This window comes from Carcharhinus amblyrhynchos, chromosome 9 (genome assembly GCF_965287045.1).
Source record: "Carcharhinus amblyrhynchos chromosome 9, sCarAmb.v2.hapA, whole genome shotgun sequence".
Classification (NCBI taxonomy): domain Eukaryota; kingdom Metazoa; phylum Chordata; class Chondrichthyes; order Carcharhiniformes; family Carcharhinidae; genus Carcharhinus; species Carcharhinus amblyrhynchos.
In genome coordinates this window covers 74,384,991-74,398,581 of record NC_137332.1, presented here as the reverse complement: position 1 = coordinate 74,398,581, position 13,591 = coordinate 74,384,991, and the positions used below count along the sequence as shown (strand labels likewise).

General features: G+C 41.8%; 1 protein-coding gene across 2 annotated transcripts in view; it reads right to left on the bottom strand.

Moving 5' to 3' along the window:
- Nucleotides 1–13,591, bottom strand: part of LOC145347944 (uncharacterized protein C1orf21-like) — a 206,739-nt gene that overhangs the window by 40,831 nt on the left and 152,317 nt on the right. For both annotated transcript variants that reach the window (XM_080195932.1, XM_080195934.1), the window contains exon 4: nt 6,977–7,053. In XM_080195932.1, the coding sequence (XP_080052058.1) occupies nt 6,977–7,053 (77 nt within the window). The remainder of the gene's footprint in view (nt 1–6,976; nt 7,054–13,591) is intronic.

Genomic DNA, 13,591 nt, shown 5'->3' with positions numbered 1-13,591 from the left:
TGTATTAAAGGGGTGCTACAGCGTCAGAGATGCCGATTTTAGCTGAGGCAGTAAGCAAAATTTGTATCTCCCCTTTTGGTAGATGTAAAAGATTCCATAGCATTTATTTCAAAGAGCAAGGGAGTTATATCTAGTGTCTTGCCAATATTTATCTTCTAACAAAATCAACAAAACAGATTATCCAGTTGGTATCACATTGTTGATTGTGGGAATCTGCTATCTGCAAATTGGTTGCCACATTTCCTATATGACAACAGACATACACTTCACAAGTATTTAAATGGCTGCAAAGGACTTTGGCACATTGCGAGGCCATTAAAGGCATCACATAAACTCAAGTTTTCCTTTCCTTTGCAAGCTATTAAAGAGTACAACTGACTTCAATAGCACTTCTTTGGTAAGCTCGTCACTATGTTCAAATGCAACATGAACAGTGTACAAGTATCACAAATCCTCTCCGAGATCTGCAAAATATAACATAACTCAAAATGGAAGTGTTGAGCAATTTTTGCAACTTTATAGTAAGCCAAACATTTCTGCATTAAATCTAATAAGCCATGGGGTATTGTACCATATTTACTAATTTGTCACTGTTCCTAAGACCTGCAAAGTGTTAATTTAGGATTATTCAGGCTGTATGTGAAAATTAAAACAATATATGGATTGGTGGAGAGAATCAGGGCCAGTTTGGCAGTAGTCGCCTTTTTACATGAGCAATCACTTGTAACTCACAGCTCCTTACTCCCTCCAAGATTACAATCATAATACTAGTATAATTCTGTCACAGAATTACACTTAAAAACATCACTGAATTTAATCTGTGAATCCTACAAATCCCCAGAGCTCAATTAAATAAATAATTTGCCCAATATCATCTTCAATGAAAAGCAATATAGTCCCTAAACCTACTGAACGAATATGAAAAGTAATGAACGCCCAACTCTGAATGGCAAATTATGATATTTAGTTGTGTAAGTTTATGAATGTGAATGATTACATATTTCATACTTCAACCAGCAGCACAGAATTCACTTGGCTACCTTTGCAGCTGGCATGAAATATTGACACACTATTCACTGTGTTCAGTGACTAACTGTTAAAAATTTTTGGGGAATATTCTGAGGCTAGCTAGGGCTGATGGTCTATAGTGGATTCATATTGCAAGCTGCTGTAAGGAAGATACGGGATGTCGCAGCTGGGCTGCAGAGGAACCTGGAGTGGGAGGGTGAGAACCCGGTCGTTGTAGTACATGTGGGTGCCGGCGACGTAGGCAAAGTGCGGACTGAGGATCTGGGGAGGGAGTATGAAAAGCTGGGAATGGAATTAAAAAGTAGAACCGACAAGGTGGTCGTCTCTGGGCTACTGCCTGAACTGAGTGCAGACGGGCGTAGGGTTGACAGGATAAAGGAAGTGAATGGGTGGCTCAGAGATTGGTGTGGGAGGAATGGGTTCGAATTTATGGGGCATTGGCACCAGTATTGGGGTAGGTGGGACTTGTTCGGGCGGGATGGGGTTGGTCTGAATCGTGCTGGGACCAGAGTGTTGGCGAATCGAGTAAAGAGGACTGTAGACAGGGCTTTAAACTAATTAGGGGGGGGGAGGGTGCGAGGGTAGGTGACGCTACGAGGTCTAAAGTTAAGGATAGGGTACAGGTAAGGGAAGAGGCCAAGGATGTCCCAATTGGTGGCGTTACAGCAAATAGGGTCCAGGTGAAGGCTGGGATGAAAGCGCTTTATCTGAATGCACGAAGCATTCGGAATAAAGTGGACGAGCTGGTGGCGCAGATCGACACAAATGGATACCATCTGGTGGCCATTACAGAGACGTGGCTGCAAGGTGACAGGGACTGGGAGATGAATGTACAGGGCTATCAAGTGTTTAGGAAGGATAGGCAGGAGGAAAGAGGGGGTGGCGTAGCTCTGCTGATTAAGGATAGTATCAAGGTGGTAGCAAGGGATGATATCGGAGCCAAAGAGCAGAACGTGGAATCGTTGTGGGTGGAGATTAGGAACAGCAAAGGGAGGAAGACGCTGGTGGGTGTCGTCTATAGGCCCCCGAATAATGATCTGGAGGTGGGGCAGGCTGTTAACACGCAAATAAGTGCGGCGTGCAGGAATGGGACGGCAGTAGTTATGGGAGATTTCAATCTGCATATTGATTGGTCGACCCATGTTGGACGAGGTGGGCTCGAGGAGGAGTTCTTGGAATGCTGCCGGGATAATTTCCTTGAACAGTGTGTGTTGGAGCCGATGAGGGAGCGAGCTATCTTGGATCTGGTGCTATGTAATGAGGCGGGTAGAATTAGGGACCTTGCGGTGAAGGATCCTCTTGGAGAGAGTGATCATTGTATGGTGGAGTTTCTGGTGCAGATGGAGGAGGAGAAAGTGGGTTCCCGGACGTGCGTCCTTTGTTTGAACAGAGGGGAGTACGGTAGGATGAGAGAAGAATTGGCGAATGTGGACTGGGGGAGTGCGTTGGAAAGTAGGTCTGCTGAGGAGCAGTGGAGGATCTTTAAGGAGATCTTTCTTGGTGCTCAGCGGAAATTTATTCCGATGGTTAAAAAGGACAGTAGGAAGAGAGGTAATAAGCCGTGGATAACGAAGGAGGTGAAGGAAAGTGTTAAATTAAAAGCGGAGGAATTTAGAGTAGCTAAGAGCAGTGGGCGAGAAGAGGATTGGGAAAGGTTTAAATGTTAACAAAGATTGACAAAGAAGTTGATAAAGGAGGGTAGGAGAAGCTATGAGGCTGGGCTAGCACTTAATATAAAAAAGGATAGCAAGAGTTTTTATAAATATATAAAAAGGAAGAGGCTGGCTAGGGTGAACGTTGGTCCTTTAGAGGATGAGAAAGGGGAGCTAGTGGTAGGGGATGGGGATATGGCTAAGGTCTTGAATAACTTTTTTGTTTCTGTCTTCACAGAGGAGGACGTGAATAATTTGCCGGGTGTTAGCGATGGAAAGGTGGTAGGAATGGAGGGTCTTAATGACATTACTGTTACTAGAGAGGTGGTGCTCGACAGACTGGAGGGGCTGATTGTGGACAAGTCGCCAGGACCGGATGGAATGCATCCGAGGGTTCTGAAAGAAATGGCGGAGGTGATAGTGGATGCCTTGGTGGTTATTTTCCAGACGTCGCTGGATTCCGGGGAAGTGCCGGAAGGTTGGAAAACGGCTAATGTTACGCCGTTGTTTAAGAAGGGTGCCAGGCAAAAGGCGGGGAATTATAGGCCGGTTAGTTTAACGTCTGTGGTAGGTAAAATGTTAGAATCCGTCATTAAGGAGGAAATTGCGAGGCATCTTGAAGGGAATTGCTTGATAGGGCGGACGCAACACGGTTTCATTAAAGGGAAGTCGTGTCTGACAAATTTACTGGAGTTCTATGAGGATGTGTCTAGGGCAGTGGATAGAGGAGAGCCGGTGGATGTGGTCTTTCTGGATTTTCAGAAGGCGTTTGACAAGGTACCTCACAAGAGGTTATTGCAGAAGGTCAGGGGACATGGAGTTGGGGGTAGGGTGTTAGCGTGGATAGAGGATTGGTTGACAAATAGGAGGCAGAGAGTGGGGGTCAATGGGTGCTATTCGGATTGGCGGTTGGTGACTAGTGGGGTGCCCCAGGGGTCGGTGCTGGGGCCTCAGCTATTTACCATTTATATAGATGATCTGGAGGAGGGAACCGAGTGCAGGGTGTCGAAATTTGCTGATGACACCAAGATTGGGGGAAAGGCAAATTGTGCGGAGGGTGTGGAGAGTCTGCAGAAGGATCTAGATAGGCTGGGCGAATGGGCCAGGAAATGGCAAATGGAATTTAATGTTGGCAAGTGTGAGGTGGTCCACTTTGGTAGGAAGAATGGTAGGAAGGACTATTACTTACGTGGCGAAAAACTGCAGCAGGCGACGGTGCAGAGGGACCTCGGGGTCCTTGTGCATGAGTCGCAAAAACCCAGCTTGCAGGTGCAGCAGGTGGTCAGGAAGGCGAATGGGATGCTGGCCTTCATAGCGAGGGGGATTGAATATAAAAGTAGGGAGGTCTTGCTGCAGCTGTATAGGGCATTGGTGAGGCCGCAGCTGGAGTACTGTGTGCAGTTTTGGGCGCCGCACCTGCGTAAGGATATTTTGGCCCTGGAGGGAGTGCAGAGGAGGTTTACTAGGCTGATACCGGAGTTGAGGGGATTGAGCTATGAGGAGAGGCTGAATAAACTAGGCTTGTACTCGTTAGAGTTTAGAAGAATAAGGGGAGATCTCATTGCGACGTATAAGATGATGAATGGGATGGATAGGATAGAGGTGGAGAGACTCTTCCCGCTCAAAAAAGACAGTAGGACTAGGGGGCACAGCCTCAAGATAAAGGGGAGGCGGTTTAGAACGGAGTTGAGGAGGAACTTCTTCACTCAAAGGGTGGTGAATCTCTGGAATTCTCTGCCCGTTGAAGTGGTGGAGGCTGCCTCGCTAAATATTTTTAAGAAGCGGGTTGATGGGTTCTTGATAAGAGAGGGGATTAAGGGTTATGGGGAGAGGGCGGGAAAGTGGAACTGAGCCACAACAGATCAGCCATGATCTTATTGAATGGCGGGGCAGGCTCGAAGGGCTAGATGGCCTACTCCTGCTCCTATTTCTTATGTTCTTATGTTCTTATGAAGATCTCCAAATTCAAACCTGGAATATTTCCATAATATTAAATTTAAATTTTCTCATGCCAATGTAAGATGTTATGACTTTCAAATACTTAACTAAAAACTCAGTCTCTGCCACAAGAACTACTAAATTATCAGCACGTCCACTAGATGGATTAAACTATTTTAAGATTTTGCTCCCTGGTGACTCAATCATGATGCATGGATCATCACATGACTGATAGTCTCAGAAGCTCACAGACTCAATGTCTGATGTGTGCTGAGTTATCGGATCCCAATCAAGCAGAGAAATTAATTCCATCAGCTTCAGATTCTCTGCACTAGGATGTGGGGAGTTTAAATAACAGACAGTTGGCCATAATCTCTGGCACTGAATGCTACCTTGTGATAACTAGAGAACTTCAGCTGTGCTTAGGATTAGCTCAATGAGTGAGTTGCCACGAGCTGCTCACAATCACAGGCAGAATAGCAATTTGACTAGGTACCAGTATCCACAGACAACTCTTCCCCACCCTCATATCCTCCTCCAGAACGATTAGGGTCCTTTAGGTAGTGTGATAATTGAAAGTGGTTGCAGAGAAAGACAAATAAGGACGGCACGGTGGCAGTGGTTAGCACTGCTGCCTCACACTGCCAGGGAGTTGGGTTCAATTCCGGCCTCAGGTCACTGTCTGTGTGGAGTTTGCACATTCTCTCTGTGTCTACAATCGTTTCCTCTGGTGCTCTGGATTCCTTCCACAGTCCAAAGATGTGTGGGTTAGATTGATTGGCCATGCTAAGTTCACCATAGTGTCAGGGGGATTAACAGTGTAAACCTCTGGGGTTATCAGAATAGGACCTGGGTGGGATTATGGTCAGTGCAGACTCGATGGGCTGAAGGGTCTCTTCTGCACTGTAGGGATTCTATGATTCTACAAAATGCAAAAATGATGAGCACAGTAGCAATGTTTTAACATTTCCAAGGAGGAACCTTCTGCATTCAATGATTTGCTTTCCTGACAGAAAGCTCACTGAGATATACTGCTTGACACTCAACAACCAGAAACAAGTATTTCAGAGTACATTTCAAACCGTTAGGAATAATTATTAAATAGTGCAAACTTCAACCTAATTTCTATATTCAGGAAGAAGTGCAAAGATAAAACATAATATCCCAGAGAACTCAATCACATAACAGGATTCATCATGTTCTAAAATCTGCATAATCAGTCATCCTAAATTTAACATATATTGCAGTTCTTTCAAAGTTGCTAGGTCAAAACACAGGAACTGTCCTTAAAACTGTGGGATTCCCTTCACAACGTTGCCTACAGTACAAAACCACTATCTTCTGAAAAATAACCAGCAATGGGCACTAAATGCTGATTTTGTTACTGACACCCACATCCCTAGATGATCTTTTGCAATATCCACTTCTCTGATCAAGCTTTCAATTGCCCCCTCTGAATATCTTCTCCGTTGGTTCAGCATCCTCTCTTGCCTGATTGAGACGCTGTGAAGCACCTTGTGACATTTTACTGTGCTGCAGGTGCAATACAGATGCAAGTTTCAACAACTCTAGGTGGTACAATTGTGACCCCCCCAATTTAGATGGAACAATTATAATGCAGTGGTGGCTTAGAGTTAACTGACTGTAGCAAAGAGAGAGACATTTATTAGTTTATGTGCAATGCCTAAAGAAATCATACCAAGAGATCCTCGTGATGGCAAAACAAAACTGTATGAACTGTATACATTATTGCATTGCATATAATGCAATATACTATTAAAACTCAAGACTGGGTCATCCTTGGCAGTATGCCAACACTAGGGATGATGATTAGCAACATGATCTGTGCTTTAACCAAGCAGAAATTGAAATGCACAACAAGCGTGCTTGCAATACATGAGAAAGGGTCAACCAGCGCTTTTAACCATCAATTTTGGTAAATAAAATTAAAGAATACAAAAGCAAAAGAAGCATATTGGTTCAGGTCATACAGCTTAACCAAACCGAGCTGTTTGCATTATTTAGTTGAACAAGATCAAACATTTCTTTAACAACTTACGTTCAAAACCCTTCTTGATTTACCTGCATCGCGTCTGAAATTGACATCTGCTTTTACAAGATACAGGCTTGAAATTAAATAATTTTTTAAAATTAGTACTATGAAAATTAGAAAGTAACTAACAATTTGAATTGAGCAGCAGGTCAGTTGGATAATAAGAGATTACTTAAGAGGAAATTAATTTTAAGTTTCAAAATTATATAATGGGAATACAAACACATAATCCTCTTAGCATTAAGTAGTTTATGAGCTTTGCAAAAAGAAAGCTGTTAAAGCGCATTAAACATATGCTACTTACTTTGCTCTAGGTGTGTGTGTTAGCATTGGTGCTTCTTTGCTGAATTTAGCTTTAGCATTTGGCAACACACTTCTGTCCTGGAAACACAAAATCCACAATACACAAACATGAGTGTACAGCGTTGTGAACAGATTGTTCTTAATTTCTAGTGTTTGGGATAAAGGATGTTCTTTCACCTTTGATGTTTGTCCCTTTAAAATATTCAGTTCTTTCTTTCCCCCATGTGTATCTTCCACACCCTTTCCAACACATCTGAATTGACATTATCAGCAGAATTTAAGTGCCAAACAATCACAACAAAGGCAAAAGATTCAAAATCACAAAACAAATAAAAGGTATTAGCATTCATTCCAAATCACTGCAAATGAAAGAAAGATTATTTGAGCATTGTGCATCCTAACAAATGAAAGATATGGCAGCATTTTTAATGCAGAAAATCACCCAGAGCAACTGATCTGCTATTATTAGTAGCCACCCTATTATTTGATGCTACACTGTAAGCAATCAATACGAATGCTCAATACTGTAACATCAGTACATTAATTTACCCATTATAAAATTCAGAGGTTCATAAGAAATACAACCAGGCAAGATGCAACATCACTGATAGTTATGATAATAAGCAGGCCACCAGACTGTGTGTAGGATAATTAAATAGCAATTTCTCTGTTGAAACCACTTTATCAACGCAGTTAAACATTTTAATGTCGCTACCTAAAAATGTCCATGAAACACTTCCCACCAACTTAGTGCATGCTACACTGTCAACTTAAAAAAAAAAGACAGAATAACATTGTTGGTTGGATCCAACTACTTCTGGATGGACAGTAAAAGAAAGGGATTGGGTAACACTGGATTAACACACTGACCTTTCACTTCTGGGATCTGTGTTTAAAAGAAATCCACATTTAGGATAAAGATGCTACTCCTTGACACCTACACAAAAGTCCTAACTAAAAAGAGACGGAGCAATCTTAGCTGAGCCATCAGTGGACACAACGTGCTATCTCATGGCAAACATGTACACATTCTGTGAGAGGCTCATTGTGTTTCGAGGAAATAAGAACACACTGCAGTTTATCTAATTCTGTAGCGTACAGCTGAAAATATTGCTTTGATTCAGCAGCTCTTCATAAAAATACAAGTAATTCTGACAAGGGAGTAACATTTCAATTTGTTATCCCAACTATTCCAGTCAGATGCTGGGGATTATGTCGCTATTCTTTTAAAAACAATTCTTATACACACCTTGCCCAGAGTCAGAAGGGTGTGAGGTCAAGTCCAATTCCAATTCCAGAATACAGAAATCCAGGCTGACACCCCAGTGCAGTCCTAAGAGAGTGGGAAAGCTAATCCTTTTACATGCTTTGTGATTTTGAACGTTTTGCCTTGATTGTTTAGCGCTTGTATTCTGCTGACTGTCAATTCAGAAGTCTTAGAGAGGAGGAGGAGGCAGCAGAAAATGGTTTAGTTACACACAAGAAAAAGAAAGGATTCCAATGTTTTAACTGAGACGTTAAAACAAGTCCCACCTGCCCTCTCGAGCAGATGTAAAAGACCTCATGACACTAATACAAAGAGGGGGTGTCCTGTCCAATATTTACCCCTCCCTCCCCAACATCATAATAAATAGAGTGAGATTACCTGATCATTGTCATGTTGCTGTTTGTGGGATCACATGCAAAGCTTAGCTGGCATATGTCCCACATTATAAGTGACTACACTTCAAAAGTACTTCATTGGCTACAATGCATTTTGTGATATCCTGATATCATGCGATTGTATAAATTGTATAAAAGCAAATTCTTTAATCTAAATTAGTTAAATGATACAACACAACTGACTTGGAAACAAAGGCATGCATTTATCTCACCACAGGATGTCCCAAAGCATTCTGCAGCCAGTGAATGATGGCAGGATTTTTAAAAAAGTGAATATAAAAGCGAAACGCTGCAGATGTTAGAAATATCAAATAAGAATAGAAAATGCTGGAAACATGCAGCAGATCAAGCAGCATCTGCAGGGAAAAACAATTAATATTCAGGTCAATGAAGTGGCAAGACACCGATTAAATTGGGTTCAACCCCAAATTCTGACAAGAATTGCTCCAGATCTCAGAATTTCCTGGCCTGTTATTTCTAACTGTGCAGATTCACCTGAGCAAATAATAAAAATACTAGCTGTAAAGACAACATTAGAAAATAAACTCGCATTTCAATGTCTTTCACAACACTGTGCTGTGTCTCAGTGCTTTGCAACCAATGAAGTACTTTTTGAAGTTTAGCCACTGCTGTACAGTAAACACGGCAGACAATTTTCAGACAACCAGATTTGAGAACCTAGAATGTGCTAATGATAATCTCTTTTTAAGAAGTTGGTGGGAGATAAATACTGATCAGAACACCAGGGATTGGTCCCCTGGTCTTTTCGTAAAATAGTATCAGTAATAATAATGGAAACTTTTAAATCCGAGAGAACATATCATCCAAGCATCAGCACATCCATGAGTGCAGCACTCAATGGGCACTGGAGCATCAACCTAGGTTACACGCTGGAGTGGGATTTGAACCAATGGCCTTCTGTCTCAAGAGGTGAGAGAACTACTGACCGAGTCATGGCATTGGCGTCAAGCCTGAAGCATTCTGTGTGTATGCACGTAGGGGGTCGCTCCAAATTTGACAGTAATGAAAATTCAGGTTTTCCTTTCTCTCCTCAGTCCAAAGTACTCAAGAATTACGTTGCCTAACCTGCTCTCGGTACTGAGATGAATTAACTCAGCATAGACTGGCAATGAGCCTGAGATCTTTGGGTATTTAGTGATTAATTACAAATTTGAATTAAATCTGCAATCCTCCATGCCTCACAGCAAAGATTGCTACTAAATAAATTTATTATTTCCCCATTCCCTACAGCAGTGATGGACAACCTAGGCTAGTGAGTGGGCCACATAAATGGCCCTCCATCTCAGTGAATTGGAAGATAGAAATCAGGTTTGTTCACTAACCATGACCCCATGAATAAGATTAAATACAATTAACATCCACTGAATATTTCATAAAAAGTTATAAAAATGCTTAATCATTTATATATTAATAGAACTATCAACTTCAAATGGTAACAAAAGAATTATTTTCACTTTGGACACAGAGAGAACGCACGGTTCTCTGTCTGCAATCAGCATGCACCTCACTTCACTTGCCCTTGCTTTACGTGCATATCACTTCAGATATACTGATAGGGAAAAACTATACAGACAGAAATCAGTGGTATATGGTGACCCTGCACATTGGGCAATGGTTAACAAAATGTCTCATGTGCCACACCACTCTTTGGGTCACAGGTAGCCCACCGCTGCCCCATGAGGGGTTAAATAAAGCATTTCGATGGTATTTTGGTGGAAGTATTTTACAACAACTAAATGAGGAAGTGGATGTTTTATTCAATTATTTTGATCCATTCTCTTTCTTTGCAATCTGATAAATACAGAGGTGAAGAACAGATGCTAACACCACAGGTGTATTAAATGCACAGAGTTCCAGCAATGAAACGGATGGCTGCTATCAGGAAATAATGCTGGTTAGCTGGCACACGCACAAACAAGATGCAAACTTATTGGGTAGCTCAGCGCCATCAATGACTGGACTTGGTAAAACGCTCAATTGAGATCTTTGAAGAAAACAAGTTATAGGAATGCATGTGTTCGCTGCTAATTATTTTGTAGAGCAAGTAGTCTCACAACATCAGATTAAAGCCCAACAGGTTTATTTGGAATCACAAGCTTTCGGAGCGTTGTTCCTTCATCAGGTAAGTAACTCACCTGAGTGCTGTTCCTGCATCAGGTAAGTAACTCACCTGATGCCGGAACAGCACTCCGAAAACTTGTGATTCCAAATAAACCTGTTGGGACTTTAACCTGATGTTGTGAGACTTCTTACTGTGCCCACCCCAGTCCAACAGCGGTATTTTCACATCACAATTATTTTGTACACTGCAAACATAAAAAGACCATGCAGCTTCTTTAGTCAGAAACATGACTAAAAGTTGTTCTTAAAAAAGAATAAATACATGAGGGGTTGATTGAAAAAAAATACACTCAGCAATGTAATAAGCACCTTCAGCTGGCTGGTTAGCTTTCCAGAAGAAAACTGTAATGAGGGGAGCACATCGCTCATGTAAAACTTTAGGAGTTCGGCCGTAGAATAACAAATCAATTATTATGCTACTCCTGATAGTGTTAAAAAATTCAAACCGACAAATTTGACTTGACTGCATCACACAGAGAAAATCCAGAAGACATGAGATTAAGATAAGTAACAAAACAGACCTGTGAATCAGGTTTTACTGTCCAAATATTTGGTTATGCCAATCATCTTTCCACAGTATAGCATTTCTCGACAGAATAACTAGTAATAATAGAGCTAGAAATCAGAGCCAATGTTGGATATTGGAAAAAGGTTTATACTGGAATATTGGCAATCTGGGTCACAATCAGCTGTGGGGCTGAGATGAGCTTGAAGGTCTTGATTTGTGACATAAAGAACAAAAATTCATGACAAACAACATACAGAGAATTTTAAACACTTGGAAGATGAGTACAGTGGTGGAATTCAAGATAAATAATATTCTTGAAGATCTCTGCCACAAAGAACAATGTGTGGAATGGTCAGTTTTGAATGATAAAGCAGCAGGTGTCAACTACTCTCCCGTAAGACAGACATGAGGAAACAGGCTGACATATATGGAGGTGTGACAGCTGGTGCTAGTGTTAATTGTTACTCATTCCTGCACAACAAAGGACACGAAAGTTGGATCTTTTCCAATTTAGGGTGTTGAATGCTTTGGATAAAATGAGAAAGCATTGTTATTGTAAAAAGGAATGCCAGTCAACAGGTCAGAGAAAAGCTTTTCAAAATACAGATTTTTTTTGGGAGATGGAGGCAGCACTTCTATATAACGCTCTAGTTTTGGGGGCATGGGGAGGAGGAAATGAATCATGTCTCCAATCTTGATTTAAATATGTTGTTTGATTTTGTGCAGTATTGTCACTTTGCTGCACTGTTGACTCAAATGTGGGTTGAGAATGTATGTGTACATCCAGGAGCATCTACAGTGATTTGAATAGGAGTTGGTGCTCTGAGAGTAATCTGGAACATTGATTGGTAGCATCCTTCTGGTAGTGTGGCGACTAGAATTGAACATTATGTTCCTAGTGCAGCCCAAGGTTCTATAAAGCTGCAACATGACTTGCCAATTTTTAAACTCAATGCCATGGCTGACAAAAGCAAGCATGCCATATGCCTTCTTAACTACCTTCTCCACCAGCTTTGATACTTTGTGACCTGTGTACCTGTACACCCAGATCCGTCTGCTATCAATACTCTTAAGAGTTCTGCCATTTACCGTATATTTTCTATTTGTATTCGACCTTCCAAAATGCATTATCTTACATTTATCCAGATTAAACTCTGTTGGCCATCTCTCTGCCCAAGCCTCTAACCAATCTATATTCTGCTGCATCCTCAGATGGTCCTCATCGCTATCTGCAAATCCACCAACCTTTGTGTCGTCTGCAAACTTACTGATCAAACCAGTTACATTTTCCTCCAAACCATTTATACATATTACAAACAACAAAGGTCCCAACACTGATCCCTGAAGAATGCCACTTGTCACAGCCCTCCATTCCACTGCTACCATCTGTCTTCTATGACCGAGTCAGTTCTGAATCCACCTCTGATCCTGCGTGATTTCACCTTCTGTATCAGTCTGCCTTACTGAAATCCATGTAGACAACATCAACTGCCCTACCCTCTTCAATCATCTTCATCAGTTCCTCAAAAAACTCGATCAAGTTAGTGAGACACGACCACCCCTTCACAACACATGTTATCTCTCGCTAATACGTCTACTTATTTCCATGTGGGAGTAAATCCTGCCTCAAAGTATCCTCTCCAATAATTTCCCTACTACTGACACAAGGCTCACCCGCCTATATTAACTGGATTATTCTTGCTACCCTTCTTAAACAAAGGAACAACATTGGCTATTCTCCAATCCTCTGGGACCTCCCCTGTAGCCAGTGAGGATACAAGATTTCTCTCAAGGTCCCAGCAATTTCCTCCCTTGCCTCGCTCAGTATTCTCGGATATATCCCATTAGGCCTTGGAGCCTCATCTAGCATGATGTTTCTCAAGAACCCTAATACGTCCTCCTTTTTGATCTCAACGTGACTCAAACTACCTATACACCCTTCCCCAGACTCATCATCCACCAAGTCCTGCTCTTCGATGAATACTGATGCAAAGTACTCATTTAATACCTTACCTATTTCCTCTGGTTCCGCGCGTATATTCTTTCCTCTGTCCTTGAATGGGCCAATCCTTCCCCTGTCTAGCCTCTTGCTCTTTATATATGATTAAAAGCCTTGGGATTTTCCTTCATCCTGCTGGCCAATGACTTTTCGTGATCCTTTTAGCCCTCCTTACTTAAGTTTCTTTCTACTTTCCTTATATTCCACACTTGCTTCATGTGTTCCCAGCCTCCTAGCCTTGGCAAATGCTTCCTTTTTCTCTTTGACTAGACTCATAATATCTCCCGTTATGCAAGGTTCCCAAA